This window comes from Podarcis cretensis (assembly GCF_951804945.1).
Source record: "Podarcis cretensis genome assembly, chromosome: 7".
NCBI lineage: Eukaryota > Metazoa > Chordata > Lepidosauria > Squamata > Lacertidae > Podarcis > Podarcis cretensis.
This window is the reverse complement of record NC_137176.1, coordinates 90,631,326-90,655,437: the sequence shown is the minus strand read 5'-3', so window position 1 is coordinate 90,655,437 and position 24,112 is coordinate 90,631,326. Positions and strand designations below refer to the sequence as shown.

Genomic DNA, 24,112 nt, shown 5'->3' with positions numbered 1-24,112 from the left:
ACAACAGGAATAGCTCTAAAGCTGCCAAGGAAGAAATATTAAGATATTAGAAACTTTTATTTGTTAAAACTTTTTATTTATTAATTATGCCGGAAGGTACTTTATCCTGCCTTTTTCTTCTGAGATCTTTAAGTAGATATCTTCATTGGTTGTTAATAAACTAACAACAGAATCCTATACCTATCTACCCAGGAGAAAGACCCATTGAGATCAATGGAGCATATTTTGAGATAAGGACTTGTAGGATTGCAGTCTCAAAAAACCTTAGCTATCTGGCTGACAATCTATTTCTTGTGACGTCACATTGGGTTGCTACCTGGAATTCAGGTGAAATTTAAGGCTGGATTTCATTTTAGTGATCCCATTGGCATTTCCATGTTTCCATTTCTGCCAAGACCATATAACACCAGTCTTGAAAGACCTACATTGGCTCCCAGTACATTTCCGAGCACAATTCAAAGTGTTGGTGCTGACCTTTAAAGCCCTAAATGGCCTCGGTCCAATAGACCTGAAGGAGCGTCTCCATCTCCATCGTTCTGCCGGACACTGAGGTCCAGCTCCGAGGGCCTTCTGGCAGTTCCCTCATTGTGAGAAGCCAAGTTACAGGGAACCAGGCAGAGGGCCTTCTTGGTAGTGGCGCCCTCCCTGTGGAACGCCCTCCCAACAGATGTCAAAGAGAAAAATAACTACCAAACTTTTGAAGACATCTGAAGGCAGCCCTGTTCAGAGAAGTTTTTAATGTTTAATAGACTATTGTATTTTAGTGTTTTGTTGGAAGCCGCCCAGAGTGGCTAGGGAAACCCAGCCAGATGGGCGGGGTATAAATAAATTATTATTATTATTATTATTTCTCTCTTTCATATTATAGGTATTCTTTCCCTGGCCAAACATGTTTGCATGTGCAGTATTATTTTAAAACTGTGTCTTAATAAAGCCCTGGGAAGGCATACATGGCCTCGGGCTAAGCAGGAAACCTCCTTGTTCCCTTTTGCTCTTTCAAGGTAAAGGTAAAGGAACCCCTGACCATTAGGTCCAGTCATGGCCGACTCTGGGGTTGAAGCACTCATCTCGCTTTATTGGCCGAGGGAGCCGGCATACAGCTTCTGGGTCATGTGGCCAGCATGACTAAGCCGCTTCTGGCGAACCAGAGCAGCGCACGGAAACGCCGTTTACCTTCCCGCTGGAGCGGTACCTATTTATCTACTTGCACTTTGACATGCTTTCGAACTGCTAGGTTGGCAGGAGCAGGGACCGACCAACGGGAGCTCACGCTGTCGTGGGGATTCGAACCGCCGACCTTCTGATCGGCAAGCCCCAGGCTCAGTGGTTTAACCCACAGCGCCACCCGCGTCCCCCTTTGCTGTTTCAAAGAGCCCCCCAAACTGAGCCAGATTCCTTCTGAAAATCCGTGACACTTTTCAACAGATGGAATCCAACAGGTCACGCTGTGTCCTGTTAAAAAACGCTGCATCTATAGCCAAGAGAAACAGACTGCCATGTGGCAAAAGGCTCACATCCCGGGTTAAGAAAAAAATAAAGGAGCGGGGGGGGGGGGGGGAGTTTTAGGAGAAAGCCACACAGGTGCAACAAGCACAGCGGGAATTTTCAGCAAAAATAACAACCTGTGAGCAATCAGATGCTTCTCCCTCTGATGGCACCGCCCTAAATAAGCATCATATAATGTCAGAACTGCCAGCTGTTCCTTTCCAGCTGGTTAAGACCTTGCCAGGATGAAGACTTTCACTGCCGTACTCTTGGTGGTTTCAGCCCTATGTCTGGAGCAAGGTGAGCTTCGCTGGGGTTAACCCAAGGAGAGGTGGGGGGATTTTGAGAAGGGGCCTGGGAAACATATTTGAATAGTTATAGGCATGGAATGCACACTCTGTTGTTGAGGTGCTGCAGTGGAGAGAGAGAATGCTCACTGCTGAAAACAGGTTTTGGAGCTGCTTTAAATCCTCAGCTCTTTGCAGGTAGGGAAGATATTGACTACGTTTGCATTTTAAGAGAAGCCACTCATTTGCACTTCTAGGACCAATGCGTGGACCAAAGCACAGATTATCCATTGCAATTTGCGCTTCTCTGATTTTTGCAGGGTGCAGTTCCCCAGCCAACGAGTGCCAGCATTCGTGTGCATCAAAATGCATACATTTGTGGAAATAACGTGCAAAAAATGCTTCATACTGGGGGAATTGATTGCAAAACTGTGTACACCGGGGCAAAAAGTGTGTTTATTTTTTATTTTGTTTGTTTGTTTTATTTATTTCAAAACCATAACATCAGATTCAAAATCCATATTCATTTTCTAACATAAGCCTATTACATAGATTACCTAAATTGAAATATATCTAATTGCTCTAGGTTTCCCTTTGCTGTATGTGCCGGTAAATACAACACAATTAACGAATTATATTATAAATGATATTATAGGTTCCCATATACTGGGGCAAAAAGTGTGTTTATTGGAATAAATTAGCACTAAAATGCCGGTGAATTTTCATGAGAATTATTCTCAATATTGCTATTTTGCAAATAGCTGCAGAAATGTGGAAAGCTGAATTTAAGAATGCAAAGATCAGATTTGATAGGCTTGTCCATCCTTAAGTGCAACTGTTCTGCTTGGGAGCTGTTGGCTGAAACTTAACATCTCTAACTGAAGATGAAGCAATCCACCGTATTTTTCACTCTATAAGACACACCAGACCACAAGACACACCTAGTTTTTGGAGGAGGAAAACAAGGAAAAAAATATTCTGGATCTCAGAAGCCAGAAGAGCAAGAGGGATCGCTGCGCAGCGAAAGCAGCAATCCCTCTTGCTGTTCTGGCTTCTGTGATAGCTGCGCAGCCTGCATTCACTCCATAAGACACACACACATTTCCCCTTACTTTTTAGGAGGGAAAAAGTGAGTCTTATATATTTTTTTTAATAAAATATTTATTGAAGTTTTCAAAAAGTTATCTAAAAATAAAAAAAAACAGAGGAAAAAGAAAAAGAAAAAATACATACAAAACATACAAACCACATACAATAACAGGTATAATTTCAGTCCCTTATGTTCATAAGCCTTACTTTCCCGACCTCCTCGTACCTCCCCTTCCTGTATTCCAATCTCTAATTAGTTCAATTCAGCAAATCCTTGCCCTTATCTCTATTAACTTTTTTACTCTTCCTTTTCTTAATACCTAATCATTACAGCTGAAAACCCCTTAATTTCCAAATCCACATTGTTCTTTCATTCAGTAATTTTACAATTTTTATTAAGGTAGTCCTTAAATTTCTTCCATTCTTCTTCCGCCGTCTCTTTTCCCTGGTCTCGGATTCTGCCAGTCATTTCTGCCAGTCCCATATAGTCTATTACTTTCATCTGCCATTCTTCAACAGTGGGTAGATCTTCGGTCTTCCAATACTTTGCGATGAGTATTCTTGCTGCTGTTGTGGCGTACATAAAGAATGTTCTGTCCTTCTTTGGCACCAATTGGCCGACCATGCCCAGGAGAAAGGCCTCTGGTTTCTTCAAAAAGGTAAACTTAAATACCTTTTTCATTTCATTATAGATCATCTCCCAGAAAGCCTTAATCCTAGGGCACGTCCACCAAAGGTGAAAGAATGTACCTTCAGTTTCTTTACATTTCCAACATTTCTTATCAGACAAGTGGAAAATTTTTGCAAGCTTGACTGGGGTCATGTACCACCTATAAATTGGAAAAAGTGAGTCTTATAGAGCGAAAAATACGGTACCTAAATCTGTTGACAAACCCCGTTACACAGGCTCTTAAAGCACCTGCCTTTTAGTGAGTGGGGGTGGTCCATGTTCAACTTCGTCCAGCTTTTTCTATTCCCAGGCTGGCAGCCCTGCTATCTAAGCGTCTTTCACTGGACTTGGGGCTTTTAACTTGCTAAGTAAAAGGTAAAGGTACCCCTGCCCGTATGGGCCAGTCGTGTCCGACTCTGGGGTTGCGTGCTCATCTCGCTTAAGAGGCCGGGAGCCAGCGCTGTCCGAAGACACTTCTGGGTCACGTGGCCAGCGTGACGAAGCTGCTCTGGCGAGCCAGCACCAGCACAGCACACGGAAATGCCGTTTACCTTCCTGCTATAAAGCGGTACCTATTTATCTACTTGCACTTTAGGGGTGCTTTCGAACTGCTAGGTGGGCAGGAGCAGGGACCGAATGACGGGAGCTCACCCCGTCGTGGGGATTCGAACCGCCAACCTTCTGATCGGCAAGTCCTAGGCTCTGTGGTTTAACCCACAGCGCCACCCGCATCCCTTTAACTTGCTAGTTATTGGCTATTTATTGCCACTGAGCAGTGGTTATTCTGTGGCTAGCTCAGACTTCACACAGGTAAGCAGGCAGAGGGCTCTTTGCAACAACCAGTAGCAGCCGCAATTACCTTACAGAGTGCAAAGGAATATAATCACTTGCCAGAAAGCAAATAAAATCCCCAACCGACAGTTTGAAATGTCGTGACTTAAAACTCGGGGAGCATCTTCACGGTCCTTATTTTAACGACGGTCTCCAGACATTTTGCTTGGCGTGGAAAGATGCTGTGCTTTGCACATTTCTAAATGGAGGAGTGCTGGGAAGGTTTTCTTGCAAACTGGACTATGTAGATTAAAGTTCTACAGGTAAAGGGTGTGGCTTGGAGATAGAGCACCTGCTTTAGCATGCAGATGATCCCTAATCCAATCCAATTCAATCCCTGGTGTCTCCTGGTAAGGCTGGGAGAAATCCAGGCGGGTCACTGTCAGTCAATGCAATGCTGAGCTAAGATGAACCAGATGGTTCAACTCAGCCTAAGGCAATTTCCACAGCTCTTCTTAATTGAGGTTCCCACTCCGTGCCCAGATCTTAATTTCCTTTCCCTTGATAAGAGAAAGCTTGGGAAACCTGCTCAGCCTGAGGCTCAAGCTGTTGTGTTCTTTCACACCTTCTGGGTTGTTTGTGACGGTGTGTCAGATGTTGAGTTTGCAGGTCTGTGGCTGTCAATGTATGGCTACATATGGCAGGAATCATGTCTGAAATCCTTTGGGTCTAACTAAGTATGCTCTGCTTCTAAATATTCTAAAACAGGGGTCAGCAACCTTTTTCAGCCGTGGGCTGGTCCACTGTCCCTCAGACCATGTGGTGGGCCGGACTATATTTTGAAAAATAATATGAATGAATTCCTATGCCCCACAAATAACCAAGAGATGCATTTTAAATAAAAAAGACACATTCTACTCATGTAAAAACACGCAGATTCCCAGACCGTCTGCGGGCTGGATTGAGAAGGCGATTGGACCTTAGGTTGGCTACCCCTGTTCTAAAATAACATATTAAAATACAGTAATGCATCAAACATTAAAAGCTTTCCTAAACAGGGCTGCCTTCAGATGTCTTCTAAAAGTCTAGTAGTTGTTGTTCTCTTTAACATTTGTTGGGAGGGCGTTCCACAGGGCGGGTGCCACCACCGAAAAGGCCCTCTGCCTGGTTCCCTGTAACTTGGCTTCTCGCGGGGAGGGAACCACCAGAAGGCCATCGGCGCTGGACCTCAGTGTCTGGGCGGAACGATGGGGGTGGAGACACTCCTTCAGGTATCCTGGTCCGAGGCTGTTTAGGGCTTTAAAGGTCAGCACCAACACTTTGAAAGGTGCTCAGAAACGTACTGGGAGCCAGTGCAGGTCTTTCAAGACCAGTGTCATGTGGTCTCGGCGGCCGCAAGGCAAGAGGTTCATAGCTGAACGGAAGCTACAAAGAGGTACCTGCCGTTGGCACACCCTTCCCACGAAGCGTTTTTAGACAAGGTGGGGCGATCTCACCCATCGGACTCTGTCACCCTCTGAGTCTGTTGCGATCACACATTCACACTCTTGTCTGGTGGGTGGATCTCATTCCACCTACGAAGGCGCTGCCTGGCTCTCAGCGACAAGACTATGTCCTGCCTCATCGCCTTCCCTTCTGACTCCACTTCCTCCCTCCACTTCCTCTCCATCCAACTCCTCCCTCTGGCTGGGCAAAGTGTTCTGCCCTCCTCGATTTGGCTCTGCACTCCACCGGAAGGTCCAAAAAGAGATCTAGAAGATCAGCTTCTCCCTCTCTGACATCTAGGGTCACAAAGGGGGAACACCTCTCCCTCATCTCTGGGTACCAGCCTTCCAGCCCTGCTATCCCTGCTCCTCTTTCTCCTCCTCCTCTAACGGCAAGGGGTGATGGAAGTTTTAGTCTGGCAACATCTGGAGAGTCAAAGGTTCCCCAGACCTGCTGCAGAGCTTTTCTTCAGCTTAGAAGAAGGATGCTTAAGGTGGGGACAATGGTGAGGTGTCTAAAAATATAACATGAGTTTGGGTCATAGTTGGAGAAGAGCACTTCTGCCTCTCTTGATACCAGAATCCAGGATCAAGTGGCCAAGCACGATGGGAACTGTGGTCCAGCAATATCTGGAGGTTTGCAGATGTTCTACATCCATTTAAAAAGCCTTCATCAACCTGGAGTCTTAGGGTTTTTTGTGTGTTGATTTTATTGAGAACTACTATTATACACCTGTATTAAATGGAAACCGAAGAATTGATGCTTTTGAATTATAGTGCTGGAGGAGACTCTTGAGAGTCCCATGGACTGCAAGAAGATCAAACCTCTCCATTCTGAAGGAAATCAGCCCTGAGTGCTCACTGGAAGGACAGATCCTGAAGCTGAGGCTCCAACTTTGGCCACCTCATGAGAAGAGAAGACTGCTTGATGTTGGGAAAGATGGAGGGCACAAGGAGAAGGGGACGACAGAGGAGGAGATGGCTGGACAGTGTTCTCGAAGCTACCAGCATGAGTTTGACCAGTGGAAGACAGGAGTGCCTGGTGTGCTCTGGTCCAGGGGTCCACAAAGAGTCGGACACGACTAAACAACACACAACCCATAATTGTGGACCCAATCCTTTGGACTACTCTGTCAACAGACTCCTTTGGCTTTCACTTTTAAGCACCTACTGAGAACCACTTAATTCTGTCTGGCTTACGCAGGCACCTAAGAACGCATCTTTGCACAACAGTTCCCCGATTTCTAGTTTCAATTTTTTAATAATTGTTTTTTATTATACTGTTTCATGAGTTTGACCAAAGTGCAGGAGGCAGTGGAAGACAGGAGTGCCTGGCATGCTCTGGTCCATGGGTCACAAAGAGTCGGACACGACTAAACAACAACAACAAACCATTCAGTATTCCATTAAAACTTGTTCACACTGTTGACTAAACAACAACAAAATGGAAACACAAATTACCCAGCAATACACCAGAGCAGACAGAAGGACTACAACTCCCATCAGGACTTTCTGGTAGGAGCTGATGGGAATTGCAGTCCAAAACATCCTGAGGGGGCCAGGCTGGTGGGTGGCGTCTGCACCAAAATGGCACAGCTGGCTCTGGAAGCCCCTGCAAAAGTCGTACTGAGGGCAGCGTCAAAGTGTTGCCTGTATGGCACAGCATGTTGAAATATGAAGCAATGCTTGTGGAAGGTCTGGTTGTTCTTGTATCTCAGCGTCTCTTCGTGAGAGTGAAGTTTATGTACTGGTCTCGTGTCTTGGAGTGAGTCAGCTCCTCCATTAAACCTCACCCTGCCCTCTCCATTCCCATAACTCAGGCACCCCGAAGCTCAGGCGCCCCATTGTTTTGAAGTTCTTTCCCATCAAAGAGGAACCTCACGCCCACTGGCATCACGAGAGCACCCAGTATCACCCTAATAATCTCCAACTTGCCAAACACCCAACTTTAAAAAGGAGGGTGGCGCCCAAAACAGACCGAGTGCCTCACAGGTAAACAACTTTAGGGAACAGAAGGGATGGCTCAGCTAAGGGCTTGATGGCGAAGAGATAGGGAGAATTGTTTCACAGAGGGAAAAATTGATGAGTGGTAGAACCAGGACAAATCAGGAAAAGGCCTCCCCTTCTTCCTAATTTGTAACTGCATCTATATAAATCGTTGCCACAAAGCATTCTGTGGCATCAGCAGAAGTATAATGTCTAGAATCAAGCAGTAGTACCGCTCTATTCTGCCTTGGTCAAACCACACCTGGAATACTGGGTCCAGTTCTGGGCGCCACAATTTAACAAGGATGTTGAAAAGAGGGAACTTGTGTAGAGGAGGGTGACCCAGAAGATCAAGCGTCTGGAAAACAAGCTTTATGGGGAGGGAGCTGGGGATGTTTAGCCTGGAGCAGGGGAGCCTGAGAGGAGATAAGATAGCCATCTTCCAATCTCTCTCTTTTTTATATAATATTTATTAAGATTTTGCATAATAAAACAAATATCACAGTTAGAAAGAACAAAACAAAACAAAAAGACAATCAAAAATAACGCAGTCCAGAAATACAAAAAGTAGAGATAATCAAAAAAAGAACAAAAAACAGAGAAAAAATTATTTCTTACTTACTATCTTTATAACCCTCTTTCCTGACTTCCTCACATCTCCCTTTTCTGTATTCCTCTTTACACAATCAAGTTCAACAATTCCCTACGCTCTTTCCAATCTTATTCAGTATTATACATTTCAGCCTATTATGCATTTGGTTTCCTTTCCTTTTAAAACCATTTATCACATGTTCTTTATAACTTAATCCTTTATATCATTTGTTTATTCTCAACATAATAGTACTCTGGTCTTACCCCTTTTTTCTTCAAAGCATTTTTACATATTTCTTTTTACCATGTCACTGATGCCCTATTTTCTTTATAACCAACCTCATTTTAACATTCAAACATTTTACAGTGTTTTTGGAGATATTCTTTGAACTTCTTCCAGTCCTCTTCCACCGACTCTTCTCCCAGGTCTCAGATTCTGCCGGTCATTTCTGCCAGTTCCATATAGTCAAACACTTGCATCTGCCATTCTTCCAGGGTGGGCAAATCTTGTGTCTTCCAATACTTTGCGATGAGTATTCTTGCTGCAGTTGTTGCGTACATAAAGAATGTTCTGTCTTTCTTTGGCACCAATTGGCCGACAATGCCCAAAAGGAAGGCCTCCATCTTCCAATATCTCAAGGGCTGCCCCATGGAAGATGGAGGAAGCTTGTTTCCTCCTGCTCAAGTGGAATAGACTACCTCAGGAGGTTGCTGACTCTCCATCCTTGAAGCTTTTTAAGCAGAGGTTGAATGGTCATCTGCCATGAATGCTTTAGCTGAGATTGGGTTTGGACTAGATGACTCTTGGTGTCCCTTCAAACCCTACAGTTCTATGATTCTATGAAAGTGTGGATTTAAAAGGAACTTAGAGAAATTCATGGCCAGGGGGAGAGTTCTGTCAATGGCTATTAGCCATGTGGCTAAACAGCACCTTCGGAGACAGACCGCCTATCTCTAAACCTGGGAATATTATTAGACTACAACTCCCATCATCCCTGGCCATGACTGATGGGACTTGGAGTGCAGCAACATCTCAAGGACTACAGATTCTCCTATTCAAAGGGTGGCTGGGAACGGCCACTTAGATTTCCCAAAATGCCCCTCAGCAAGCTGGCATTGGGAGCATTGTTTGGAATTAAAATGGCAGCTGAACCCAGCCACTCTGAACCCCCGACCAGGAAATATTTTTAATAAAGGGAGTCCCAGGACAGGTGCCAGTAGAGGGGTCTGCCACTGTGTTGTGGTCCTGGCAGTGGCCCAGGGGTCCGCAGAGCTGATGCCAGCCCTGGTGCCCCCCTTCACACATCCAAAGAATATTCAGTAGAAATCCTGTAGCTATAGCAACCTAATACCTCCAAGTTCCCCACCTCTTTTTTTGCAGTTTCGTCCTTGCACTGTTACATGTGTGAAAAAGCGAAATCCCACGAGGAATGCACCAAGAACAGGTGTTCGGATATGAACAAATATTGCGTGTCATTGGCCCACAAAGGTCCTGGTAAGTTTCATGATCTGTTTGCAGGAAGGCAGAGAGAAAAAGGAGCTGTACTCCATCGGCCTGGCTGGCTGGAACTGAAGATATAATAATAATAATAATAATAATAATAATAATAATAAAAATTAATAAAAATTAATATAACTAACATCATTTATATCCATTCCTCTTTTAATAACTGCGTATCAAACTGGTTTGCTACTAATAAACATTTATATAAGACAAAAGTGGGTTTTTTAATAATAATAATAATAATAATAATAATAATAATAATAATTTATTATTTGTACCCCGCCCATCTGGGCGGCTTTGTTGCTACATAAAAAAGTGTCCGTGGATAGGATTGTGCTGTTTAAAGTCGGTGATATTCATCTCCAAACATGGTTGTCTATTGCCACTGAACCGCACAGCAATTTCTCATTCTCCCTCCCTTAAATCTTCTTGTTTTGTAGGCGGTGAGTTTTCCGTCAGCAAGTGGTGTGCAGACGCCTGCCCAAGCAACTTTGAGATCAAGGGCGGCCAAACGGGCATCGAGACCAATTGCTGCGTTTCCGATTACTGCAACAGCGGTGCTCCCAGCAGCGTGAAAACCAGCTATGCTCTCATGATCATGGCGACACTCGCCAGCTTTGCCTGTATCTTCTGGACGGGGCTGTGATCGGGATGGGGGTGGTAGAGATCGCCAAATGTCTTTTTGGAAGCTCATGGGAAGCACTAATCGCCACGTCTTTTTTTTTTACAAGGCCTGATTCTGGCTTCGCTGAGAGCTATGCTACAAACATGATACAGGATGCTATTGCCTTTTTTTGTACGTGATGGAGGCGGGGGGCCGCCATTTTCTGTAACGCTCGCAGATGCGAAAAAATAAAAACCTCTCTGCGTGCCACTAAGGTTTGCAACAAAGGGAGGAACCTTTTTTATGGGGGGGAATTAAAAAATACAACCTCCCCTACTGCATTTTGAAGTGGCCCAGTCCAAAATACAACCATCCTGTTTCTGTGTAATGGGTTGAGTGACTCTTTGAGACTTCTTGGTCCAAAGTCTGTTTCGGGGGCTTAATCCGGCCCCTGTGGCAGTTTATTTCCGGGGATAAAATCCTAAAAAAAAACACCTTTGGCCCTCACAGCCCTTCACTTCATCAAATCTGGCCCTCTTTGAAAAAAGTTTGGACCCCACTGCTGGCTTAGACAAAACTGATTCTCTGTTTCTGACCTTGTCCTCATTTTCTTCTGAATCTGTGTGTAGACTCAGGTTCCCATGGCCTGTTTTTTTCTCAACACGACACAAATATTCACACACCCACACACCCACCCACCCACACACACACACACACACACACACACCCTCTTCTTTTGACATTGCCTTGCAGGGGTACCAACTTGAATAAAATATGGGGGGGGGGGCAGGTGAGCCCCACCCTGCACAATCGATCACAAGACACAGCACATTCACACCATTTGAATGGCAATGCCCATCAACCGGGAGGGGGGCAGTCCCCTCCAATAATTTTTGGGTGGAGCCAAAGGGACGAGACCCTTATAGGTCCAATGTTGCTTTGCAGTGGAATTATTATGCTGGCAGCATGTTCCTTTGCCTTACTAATGTCTTCCCTCCACACTGGGAGGGAGAAATTTCATAGAATCATAGAATCACAGAATCATAGAGTTGGAAGAGACCACAAGGGCCATCGAGTCCAACCCCCTGCCAAGCAGGAAACACCATCAGAGCACTCCTGACATATGGTTGTCAAGCCTCTGCTTAAAGACCTCCAAAGAAGGAGACTCCACCACACTCCTTGGCAGCAAATTCCACTGTCGAACAGCTCTTACTGTCAGGAAGTTCTTCCTAATGTTTAGGTGGAATCTTCTTTCTTGTAGTTTGGAACCATTGCTCCGTGTCCACTTCTCTGGAGCAGCAGAAAACAACCTTTCTCCCTCCTATATGTGACATCCTTTTATATATTTGAACATGGCTATCATATCACCCTTTAACCTCCTCTTCTCCAGGCTAAACATGCCCAGCTCCCTTAGCTGTTCCTCATAAGGCATCGTTTGTTCAGTTTGCATTTGGATACAAAATTCCTTCATCTGCACCTTCCCAAACCACAAACACATGAACCGAAAATGGGAATATCCTTCAAAACAGGCACATCTTGAAATGTCACAACGCTGCACAGGCTGCGAGAAAACGGTGCAAACAAATTCACGGGAGTACGAAGTGGGGGGCGGAGGGGCGGGCTGCCCCGGGTGCCACTCTGGGGGGGGGGTGACTGTTAGGAGCTCGGCCTACACTCAAGTAGGACCCTGGCAGAGACACATGCCTGACTGGCATGTTCCCTCCCTCCTGGTCCTTCGTTTGGGAGCTTCAAAAGCTTTCTTCAGTCCGAACATCACAGCGACTGATGCCAACAGACACTGGCACACTTAGGGATCCGCAAAGTTTGTGCATCATGCATGACAGACCTCTGCAACTCAGCATTTTGGCTAATCTACTTTATTTACATATAAATACACACGGAGCACTGCAACATGGCTCCCTCTCTCTCTAGCATCAGACAGCAAAGAGAAAAAGAACAAAGGACAATAGTCCCACTTCACGGAACACAGGGACACAAACATCCTGTCTCCGTCACTTCCCACTCTGTGGAGTCAAAACATATACCGTCATGTGAAAGACAACAATCCCATGACTGCAATCAAGGAGCAGGAATTCTAACAGTGACAAGATGGCCCCTGCCTTCCCCTAGCTGTAAAGCGGCCGAGGGCGTGCGCAATCAGTATGGGTGTCACTCATGTGGCGTCCCTACGGGTTGTCGCTCTCGCGTGCCATACATACGGGCGTCCGTATGGGCTGCCTCTCACACGGCGACCATATGGGCTGCCGCTCTTGTGCACCGTTCATATGGGTGTCCGTACAGGCTTCTTCTTGCACAGCGACCGTACAGGCTGCTGCTCTCGCATGCCATTCATATGGGCTGCCTCTTGCACGGTGACCGTACGGGCTGCCACACATGTGCACTACGTACAGGATGCTGCACATGTGCACTCCGTATGGGATGCTGCATGGGTGCAGTCCATACGGATGTCGTGTGGGAACCACCGGGCGGTTTGCCCCGCCCCTTGGCTTCCCGTCCCGGGTGCCAGAGAGGGTTCCTCCGCCACTGAACAAATGCATTTGTTGGCGAAAAGAACAGGCAAAATGCATTATCTGTGGGGAAATCGCTTGCCAGAATGTGCCTGTTAGGAGAAAGCGGGACTAAAATGCGGGACTTTAAAGCAAAAGCACAAATAGGTGCAGGAATGTGGCAAACTGAATTTGAGATTGGAAAAACGGAGAACTAGTAAGATCCTTCCTTCCTGCCTTCCTCGTTGGTGGTAGCCCACCCATTAGGCATCAGGGAGATTCGGGGTTGATTTTAGCATCACGAATGGACGTGCGAAAACAGTCATAGAATTGTAGAGTCGGAAGGGACCCCAAGGGCCCAACCCCCTAGTCCAGTCCTTGGGATTGTGAGCCTCGATGCTCCAGATCTTGCCTAACCAAAGTGGGAAAGGTCATGACTTCATGGCAGCGCAGTTGCTTTGCATGCAGAAAGTCCCTGGCATTTCCAGATTAGGCTGGGAGAGGCCAGCTAGGAAAAAAAGTGATAATACCACTTGCCCAAGGAAATCATAATGCACATTCCATTGAAGAATGCTGCCCTCCAATGGGCAACAACAAAAGAGCCGGATTCGGTTGTTTGGAGAAAAAGCAGCCCTGAAAAACAGGCATGGATTTACTCAGGAACGGGGTCCAGACAATGCATTGCAACAAATGAAGAGAACTACGTGTTGAGATCCTTTGAATCACACACAACGCTTCTTTGGCGTCCTTAAATCTCCCTGTCCCTGCTCTCCTCTCATAATCTCAGGGCCGGGGTGGGAGACTGCTAGAGTCCTGTCTAGTTAAATTGCGTGGGATCAATTCCAATCTGTTACCTCCGATGATGTAGACAGGCTGCTTGGATGAGTGAAGCCAACCACCTGTCTCCTTGATCCTTGCCCATCCTGGCTTATAAAAGCTAGCCGGGAAGGGCTGGGCGATGGGCTTCGTGGGGTGGTGAATGCTTCTCTCCGTGAGGGAGCCTTCCCAGACCCGCTGAAAGAGGTGGTTATCAAACCGCTTCTTAAAAAACCTTCTTTAGATGCTGCCAATATGGCCAACTATTGCCCAGTCTCAAATCTTCCATTCTTGGGGAAGGTGATTGAGCGAGTGGTTGCTGAACAACTCCAGGCACGCCTGGAGGAGGCGGACCATTTGGATCCCTTCCAGTCAGGATTCAGGCCTCATCATGGGACTGAAACTGCCTTGGTCACACTGGTCAATGATCTCTGGCAGGCTAGGGACAAAGGTGAGAGCTGTTTGCTAGTTCTGCTGGATCTCTCAGCAGCTTTTGATACCATCAACCATAACATCCTTCTGAACCGTCTAGAGGGGCTGGGAGCTGAGGGCACTGTCATGCAGTGGTTCCGCTCCTTCCTCCTGGGCCGTGTTCAGAAAGTGGTGGTGGGGGATGAGTGTTCAGACCCCTGGACCATCACATGTGGGGTGCTTCAGGGTTCCGTCCTCTCCCCCATGCTTTTCAACATCTACATGCAGCCGCTGGGAGAGATCATCAGGGGGTTTGGGCTGGGTGTTCATCAGTATGCGGATGATACCCAGCTCTACCTCTCTTTCAAATCGGAACCAGTGAAGGCAGTGAAGGTCCTGTGTGAGGGTCTAGAGGCGGTTGGAGGATGGATGGCGGCTAACAGACTGAGGGCACAAGGAGAAGGGGACGACAGAGGACGAGATGGTGGGACAGTGTTCTTGAAGAAACCAGCATGAGTTTGACCAAACTGCGGGAGGCAGTGGAAGACAGGAGTGCCTGGCGTGCTCTGGTCCAGGGGGTCACAAAGAGTCGGACACGACTAAACGTCTAAACAACAACAACACTCCTTTCTGTGATGTATTTATGTTTCGGGGGTGGTCTTGGACTCCAGGGCTGGCAATTTAAAATGTCTATATAAGGGCAGACACACCTTGGTTCTGGGCCCTCCTCCTTTCCTGCATGTGAAGGGGGCACCCCGTTGCAACAGTTAAATAAAGATCAGGCTTACTAGCTGCTTTGTTTCTCAATATTCTCTGGTTGGCCTCTGTTCTTTCCTCCGACCGATGGAGAACATACAAAGGACTCTATAAAGGCTCTTATTCCCCCATAAGGGAATAAGGGCAGATTTTCGTTTATTACAGGAGTAAACTCTACACAGATCTAAATTGGAGCTCTTAAGGCAGTTGGATGGTACCTTGTACGCCTTCTTTCGACAACTCATACAGCCAAGCTGGTGCCAAACATCTTGCTCTGAGACCAAGGGGGGGGGGGTCCTGTCATCTGGGTAGCCCAGGACCCGCAGACATGCTGCCCTGGCTTGCACCCTGGGGAGGTTACTTCAGTGCTGCTAACACAGTGGTTCACCCCTGGAGGCACACTCCATTGCTTCTCGAGAGAGACGGATGCTGGCAACAGTGATGTCCCCTCTCCCCACCAAAGAATGTCTCACATAGTGTCCTTCTGGGAGAGGCATGGCCATCCAGGAATGTGGTCCGATCAGCAGTCAGGCTTTGTTGTTGTTTTAAATCTCACATTTAATGTTAAGCTAAGGACAGACGTTTGACAAAACCCACACGATCTCTATAATCATGGGAGAGGGCACTTTCACCCCACTCCAACTTCCCGGATTCTAATAACTTCATTTGGGCCAAAGTTAGGTCCAGCACCCATCCATTATCCCCTCTCTCCTTGTCAGGAGCTGCTAAGGCTGTAGCCAAGAGCCCACAGCGCCCCCTTGTGATGAACCTCCAGAGTTACAGGTTGGACTTGGAGCATCTCTCTTAAGCCATAAAAGATCCCTGGATCCTGAAGCGATTCCACCGGGCCGGACTGGCCATTGGCTCACCTCAATGCAAAGGGCTTAAAAGCTTCAGGCTGAGGTTTTGACTGTGCAGTGAAGGGGTGGTTTTAGTGCAGTGCAAGACTGGGTGCTGGCCAGCAGGCGGTGCCAAAACAATGTTGTAGAATGGAACAGGAGAGTTAGGGAGTGCTGAATTTAGGCACTCCTGGCAAATAGGAGGGGAAGAAATGGAGGCAGTGAGAGATTTTACTTTCTTGGGCTCCATGATCACTGCAGATGGTGACAGCAGTCACGAAATTAAAAGACCCCTGCTTCTTGGGAGAAAAGCAATGACAAACCTAGTGTATTTTTCATCTTTGTTGGAAGCCGCCCAGAGTGGCTGGGGAAACCCAGCCAGATGGACGGGGTACAAATAATAAATTATTATCATAATAGACAGCATCTTAAGCAGAGACATCACCTTGCCGACAAAGGTCTGTATAGTTCAAGCTATGGTTTTCCCAGTAGTGATGTATGGAAGTGAGAGCTGGACCATAAAGAAGGCTGATTGCCAAAGAATGGATGCTTTTGAATTCTGGTGCTGGAGGAGACTCTTGAGAGTCCCATGGACTGCAAGAAGATCAAACCTCTCCATTCTGATGGAAATCAGCCTTGAGTGCTCACTGGAAGGACAGATCCTGAAGCTGAGGCTCCAAGACTTTGGCCACCTCCTGAGAAGAGAAGACTCCCTGGAAAAGACCCTGATTTTGGGAAAGATGGAGGGCACAAGGAGAAGGGGACGACAGAGGACAAGATGGTGGGACAGTGTTCTCGAAGCCACCAGCATGAGTTTGACCAAACTGCGGGAGGCAGTGGAAGACAGGAGTGCCTGGCGTGCTCTGGTCTAGGGAGTCACGAAGAGTCGGATACGACTAAACAAAAAAACAGTAACAACAACAAATTCAGGCAGTGCTGAAAGTTGAGTGCCGAAAGTCTGCCACTGGGCTAGGGGAATATTTACTGGGGCTCAACTTGCTTTGTTTTGTTCCCTCTGACTCAGTTCGGAAGGAAGGAAGATGTTGGGAAAACAGGGATTGTTTGAAACTTCAGAACGGTGAAAAGGTCTCGGAATGGGCCCTTTGGAAAATAGTGCGCCCTTTGCTCTTGCCCCCCTAAGTCAGGCACATTAATTTCAATAGGTCTACTCTTAGTAAAACTTAGTTGACTACCATTCCATGTGTCTGGGGCTTCGATCCGCCGCTCTGCTATTGACAGCCATCTAGATCCAAAGTCTTTGTAAAGCTGGAACAACCCTCAGGACAGGCCAACACCCCATAGCGTATCTGTCAGGGGCTCAGGAGCAGAGGCACAGGGAAGAGAGGAGATGGAGAGCGAAGGGGAAGAATCCGAGGGGAGCGTAGGAGAAGAGGACAGTGGACCGAGGGATTCCATGAGCCTCTCCAGCGAATCGGAAGATTCACAGAAGGGGGCGCCAGTGGCCAGGGGTAGGGGGTTCCCAAGGGGAATGCCCCAGGAGCAAGGGGGCAGCAGGGACTCCCAGAGCAGTAGCTGGAAATCAGGACCAGCTTCCCCACCAGAGCAGAGTGGGGGGGAAGAGTCCCAAGGATCGGGGCCAGTGCATTCCCCACCAGGGAGAGAAGATAAGGCAGGGCTGACCACGCCTCCATCAGAAAGTCGGACAACGGAGGAGAGGTCAGATCCGGCCAGTGTCCCGGAAGAGGGAAGCAGTGACCGAAGTAGTGTAACGGTCAGGAGGAAGGTCACTGGGCTGGCGTGAGAGGCAAGTTCAAATGTACAGGAGCGTGGGACAGCAGAGAATGAGGATTGGGAACCGGGTCCTAAAGCCCACCGGAGGGAGGGGGAGGAGCTAAGCGACTCAGCGTCGGAAGAGTCCAGAAAGGGCAATGCCCCAGCGGGCAGGAGGACCCAGAGGAGGAGAGAGCAGCGTAAGAGGTGGAGCAGGGCTAGGATCTTAAACTGGTGTCAGAGGGGAGGAGACTCAGACGGGACTTCGCCGATCTCGGGTTTAAGACGTAGAGCTGCACGCTGTGGCTTTGAAATGGAAACTGAACTTCAATAAAGACTTTTGTACATTACTACAGCCTAGCGTTGGTCCTCTGTGAGCTGGGACCTAGAGGCAGCTCTGACAGTATCAATGTTGCTTAAATAATGCATCTCTTCAGGGCTGTACTTTCCTGACATTTTGGAGCTTAACAGAACATGCAAAGCCCTTCATGCAGCCTGTTAAACTGGGAGATGGTCTGCTTGTTTGTTTGTTTTTTTAATTCTTTTTATTAATTTTCACTTGAATCACCAAAAAGAAAAACAAATCAACAGTTGCAAAAAACACCAAAACACAAAAAGAAAACTAAATAAATATCTAAACATAACATGTAAATAATATCAATTTCCGTTACGTTTCTTTGTCTTCTCATTTATATTTTTATATCTTTAAATATTTAAATCATTCTTCTACACACCTATTGACTTCCATCCCTCCCGGTATCTGGCTTCTTAATATAAGTAGTTTATTTCTCCTGCAGTTGATAATTATAATGATTTGCACATCGTAAGATCTATATCAGTCCTGCTGTAGTTTTTAGGTTCTTATAATTCCCTTCAATAATCGTTAATAAACTTTGTATTTTTTTGGTTTCTAATTTTTTGTGTCATTTTTGCAAGTTCTACAAATTCAAATAACTTTATTTGCCAATCTCTAATTGCTAGGGTGCTTTGACTTTTCCAATTTTGGGCAATTAATAATCTGGCAGCAGCTGTAGCATACTGGAATAATGTCTTATCTTCTTTTTTAATTTCGTCCCCAATTATTCCCAGAAGAAAGGCCTCTGGTCTTTTGGGAAATGTTTGTTTTGTTAATCAAATTAAAGTCACGTCAACACAGTCCCATCTGAGTTTTATAAATAGCTCGTGTTTACATCTTCTGAGTTTCGATACAAGGTGTGGCTTTTCCTATGGCAATGCTAAAGCAATAGGAAAAGAGCATTTCTGGGGAAAACTGGGACAGTGTTTTGCCCTTCCCAGCACCACAGGAACCGTCAAACTAGATGATCCTGGAAGCCTTTTATGCAGGGACTGGGCACCAACAATCTCCCACTCTTGCCCCTTAGCCACTGGTGTTTAGAGGTAGACCGGCCCTGAATATAACAATAACAATAATTTATTTATACTCCGTCCATTTGGCTGGGTTTCCCCAGCCATTCTGGGTGGCTCCCAACAGAATTAATGATAATAACAATGATGAAAAAGAGATAAAACATCAAACATTAAAAACTTCCCTAAACAGGGCTGCCTTCAGATTTCTTCTAGAAGTCTGGTAGTTGTTTTTCTCTTTGACATCTGGTGGGAGGGTGTTCCACAGGGAGGGTACCACTACCGAGAAGGCCCTCTGCCTGGTTCCCTGTAACTTCACTTCTCGCAGTGAGGGAATCTCCAGAAGGCCCTCGGAGCTGGACCTCAGTGTCCAGACAGAACGATGGAGATGGAGACGCTCCTTCAGGAATACTGGACTGAGGCCATTTAGGGTTTTAAAGGTCAGCACCAACACTTTGAATTGTGCTCGGAAACGTACTGGGAGCCAGTGTAGGTCTTTCAAGACCGGTGTTATGTGGTCTTGGCAGCCGCTCCCAGTCGTCAGTCTAGCTGCTGCATTCTGGATTAGTTGCAGTTTCCGGGTCACCTTCAAAGGTAGCCCCATGTAGAGCACATTGCAGTAGTCCAAGCGGGGGATAACTAGAGCATACACCACTCTGGTGAGACAGTCTGCGGGCAGGGAGGGTCTCAGATGGAGCTGGTAGACAGCCTCCCTGGACGCAGAACTGATCTGTGCCTCTATGGACAGCTGTGAGTCCAAAATGACTCCCAGGCTGCGCACTTGGTCCTTCAGGGGCACAGTTACCCCATTCAGGACCAGGGAGTCTCCCACAGTTTGAAGACTGTCACGGTAGAACTCCCACCTGCCTCAAGGTGGAACAAGATGGAAGCTCCGAACAAAAGAGAACCCAAACTTTTAGTAGCTGCTAATCCCCATGTTATCTCATGAAAGGGGAGGTCTGGTGGCAGTAATCTGAGCATCCTGGACCCTGCCCCATGGTTCCCCTTGCCCTCCACCAAACACCCATCAAGTGTAAAAAAAAAAAGATATTTACATTTCCCTGTTTCCCAGCCAAGCTAATCACACCCTTTAGTCTTCATCTGGGTTTTTTATTTCTGGAATGGCTACCTGTCTGGCACTCAGGTATCAGGATGCCAGGGATTATCACTCAGGCAGAGGGGCTGCTGAGTAGCTGAGCTCACATGTCTATATGAATTTCTGAAGTTTTCCCAGTGAGCCAGTATATACCGTAGATACATTGATCAGTGAATTCTTACATTTGGTATCGTGCAGCAAAGACCCTTTGAATAGATAGAAAGAAACTGTGATGAAGTGTTTTGTGGGGACAAATCACAAAAGTCACAAAAGTGATTGTGCTGATTTTGGTAGTGGGCTGCATGTGCATGATATCTGCTTGAGGGGCAGCCCCCCCAACCTATACATAAATTCCTGCAACACCCTTAGCCCTCCATGAATTTGTCTAAGCCTCTTTTCAAGCCATCCAAGTTGGTGGCCGCCGCTACCTTCCTGTGGCAGTGAGTTCCGCAGCTGAACTACGTGCAAAGCGTCTCCTTTACTGTGGCCTGAATCTTACCATCTTCGGCCCCTGTGAGGGTGAGTTCAGGACTGTGGAGGGGAGGGAGGGAGGAATTTTCAGGGAGGAAGAAGCAGATCTTTGGCCCAGGGTCCAGCAAAAAGGAAGATCAACCAACCCAACTACTCAACCAGCTCGTCCGCCTCTCAGATTAAGGGAAAAGGACTTCCTTCCTGATACAGCTCAACCTGAGCACCTCTAATTTTAGAAATTAAGTCCTGCTTCCTCGCCCTTCCGCTGGGACTCACAAATTGCGAGGCCGCTCCTGGCAGAAAGTGCTGTCTGCCTGCCGTCTGTGGGTGGTTGTATCGCCACTTTTGCAATGGGATTGTGTAGGAGGCTTTGGAAACGGTGAGTCACAGTGGCGTGTGTGACTTGCCATGCTTGAGGGAGCCCGTTTCTCATTGTGCAACACTTCAGCTGCGCCGATCTCAGGGTTGCGAAGCTGCGGTCTGCAGCTCAGGATACAGGTCCTGGGTTCCGGTCATCTTTGAGGGTGTCCGGCACGAACTTACAAATGGAAAGCGTAATGCTGGTGGTCAACAGAAGAGGTTTAAAGACTCTCTCAAGGCAAATCTATACTTTAAAAATGTTATAAAAACACCTACAATTGGGAAATGCTGGCCTGCAAGCACTCCAATTGGAGAACAGCCTTTACCAAAGGTGTCATGGGCTTTGAAGACACTCGAACTCAGGATGCAAGGGAGAAATGTGCCAAGAGGAAGGCACTCTTGGCAAATCCACACCGTGATCAACTCCTGCCCGGAAACCTATGTCCCCACTGTGGAAGGACGTGTGGATCCAGAATTGGCCTCCACAGTCACTTACGGCCTCACTGTTAAGACCATGTTCATGGAAGACAATTGAGGTTGAATCCAGACAAGATAGAATTACTGTTTCTGGGGGACAGGAGGCGGGTGGGTGTGGAGGACTCCCTGGTCCTGAATGGGGTAACTGTGCCCCTGAAGGACCAGGTGCACAGCCTGGGAGTCATTTTGGGCTCACAGCTGTCCATGGAGGCACAGGTCAATTCTGTGCCCAGGGCAGCTGTTTACCAGCCCCATCTGGTACGCAGGATGAGACCCTCCCTGCCCGCAGACTGTCTCGCCAGAGTGGTGTATGCAGCGGCGTAGCGTGGGTTGTCAGCACCCGGGGCAAGGCAAGTAATTTGCGCCCCCTAACCCCTAACCTGCCGCCGCTGCCAGCTTCTTCTTGCTGCTGCCTGGGCTGGTCGGGTGTGGTTCTCTCCCGCGCTCAGCGCTGCGCTGGGCGGCCGCTGCACTGTCCCTCCCACAGATAGTCCCTCCCTCGCTCTCTCTCCGCTCCGCACCGCAACGCACGCCTGGCACCCTCCCCCGCCACAGTGGGCGGCGACCCGGCAGCTCGGATCGGATTCGCACAGCCAGCACTGCAGTGAGAGACAGTGAGTGAGCCAGGTAGGGGCAGAGAGCTGCGAGTGCGAGCGCGCCCCCCCAAATGTTGCGCCCGGTGCGGCTGCCCCCCCTGCACCCCCCACGCTATGCCACTGGGTGTATGCTCTGGTTATCTCTCACTTGGACTACTGCAATGCACTCTACGTGGGGCTACCTTTGAAGGTGACCCGGAAACTACAACTAATCCAGAATGTGGCACATGTCTGACTCTTCGTGAACCCATGGACCAGAGCACGCCAGGCACTCCTGTCTTCCACTGCTTGAAACCATGGGTTCAGGTTCTACCCTCCAGAGCAGGAGAAAACAAGCTTGCTCCATTAGCCCTTGAGATATTTGAAGATGGCTATCTTATCTCCTCTCAGGCTCCTCTTTTCCAGGCTAAACACACCCAGCTCCTTCAACCATTCCTCATCAGGCTTGGTTTCCAGACCCTTCATACTCTTGGTCACCCTCCTCTGCACACATTCCAGCTTGTCAGTATCCTTCTCAAATTGTGGCACCCAGAACTGGACACAGGACTCCAGGTGTGGTCTGTCCAAGACAGAATAGAGCAGTACAATTACTTCCCTTAATCTGGACACTAGAATCATAGAACCATAGAATCATAGAGTTGGAAGGGACCACAAGGGCCATCGAGTCCAACCCCCTGCCAAGCAGGAAACATCATCAGAGCACTCCTGACATATGGTTGTCAAGCCTCTGCTTAAAGACCCCCAAAGAAGGAGACTCCACCACACTCCTTGGCAGCAAATTCCACTGTCGAACAGCTCTTACTGTCAAAATTCATCTTGTTTGTTTTGGCCCAGTTCTCTAATCTGTCAAGGTCGTTTTGAAGTGTGATCCTGTCCTCTGGGTTGTTAGCCACCCCTCCCAGTTTGGTGTCATCTGCAAATTTGATCAGGATGCCCTTGAGTCCATCATCCAAGTCGCTGATAAAGATGTTGAATAAGACCGGGCCCAAGACAGAACCCTGTGGCACCCCACTAGACTTCTGTTGATGCAGTCTAGAATAGCATTGCCTTTTTTGCTGCTGCATCACACTGCGGACTCATCTTAAACTTGTGGTCCACCAAGACCCCTAGATCCATTTCACATGTCAATCTTTTCCACGCATTTGTATGAAGCTTCAGCAATATTGATGGTTTGGCAGTGCATAGCAGAGGATTCCATGCTGCAAAACAGCTTCACTGCGAAGTGTTTCCACTAATACGTTCCTCAAGGAAGGAATTGGCCATACCAAGATACTTGCTAAATATGCAGGTGATTCTTAGGGTGTTGCATGATGCCACGACAAGGACACAGGAAATGTGCAAAGCAACGCGAAGCATCTCTTTGGAAAACATTAGGAGGGGACAAAGTTTCCGGGGTGGGAATCTGATTAGAGTCTAAAATGCATGCAAAATGAGCACAGCAGCACACTCCTAGCAACATTAACTGGAAAGGAGACAAGCATCTCAGTGCTGCTGAGTAAATGGCAGGACAGGAAATTTAAACCATTGCCTGTATTTAGACCCACATGAGCAAAACCGAACTTCTGGGTGAGTTGCAATTCAGTGAGTTTGCCTTTGAAGTTTTCCTTGACTTCGGTGAGAATTGGGCACACCCGCATTTCCCTGCAGTAAATGCATAAGAATGTAAGACACGCCTGCAGGAGCAGGCCAATGGCCCATCTAGTCCAGCATCCTGTTCTCACATGATGCCTATGCGAAACCCACAAGCAGGATCTGAGCATCAGAGCCCTCTCCGCACCTGTGGCCGCCGACTAGTATTCAGTGGGAGTAGGGTTATGGGTTTCCTTTTGTTTCATTCTGCATTCTGTGTTCTCATTTTGTGCTAAAATAATAATAATAATAATAATAATAATAATAATAATAATAATTTATTTGTACCCCGCCCTTCCCAGTTCAAAAACCGGGCTCATGGCAGCTAACAACAAAGTTAAAACACTTTAAAACACTTAATTATAAAAGCAGCATAAAATACAGTATAAAAACATGAATAACAAGAAAATTCAAAAATCAATTAGATAATCCCCAGGGCTAGCTGACTGAATTGGTCCTACTTGGGCCAGCGAGGAGACAAGGGGAGAATTAGCTGTGGGGTCTCTGAGCGGGTGATCTTCATAAAAGGGGACGGGGAGGGAAATAAAAGAACAGGCTGAATTCAAATTAAAGGCCAGGCGGAATAG

The 24,112-nt window shown here is 47.2% G+C and overlaps 2 protein-coding genes across 2 annotated transcripts in view; both read left to right on the top strand.

Moving 5' to 3' along the window:
- Positions 1–24,112, top strand: part of LOC307220555 (lymphocyte antigen 6E-like) — a 132,406-nt gene that overhangs the window by 68,695 nt on the left and 39,599 nt on the right. The gene's annotated exons all lie outside the window — the stretch shown is intronic.
- Positions 1,628–10,741, top strand: LOC307220550 (lymphocyte antigen 6E-like). Its single transcript, XM_079984571.1, has 3 exons — positions 1,628–1,785; positions 9,745–9,858; positions 10,308–10,741. Exons 1-3 carry the CDS (start codon positions 1,731–1,733, stop codon positions 10,511–10,513), a joined length of 375 nt encoding a protein of 124 aa, XP_079840697.1. The 5' UTR covers positions 1,628–1,730; the 3' UTR covers positions 10,514–10,741.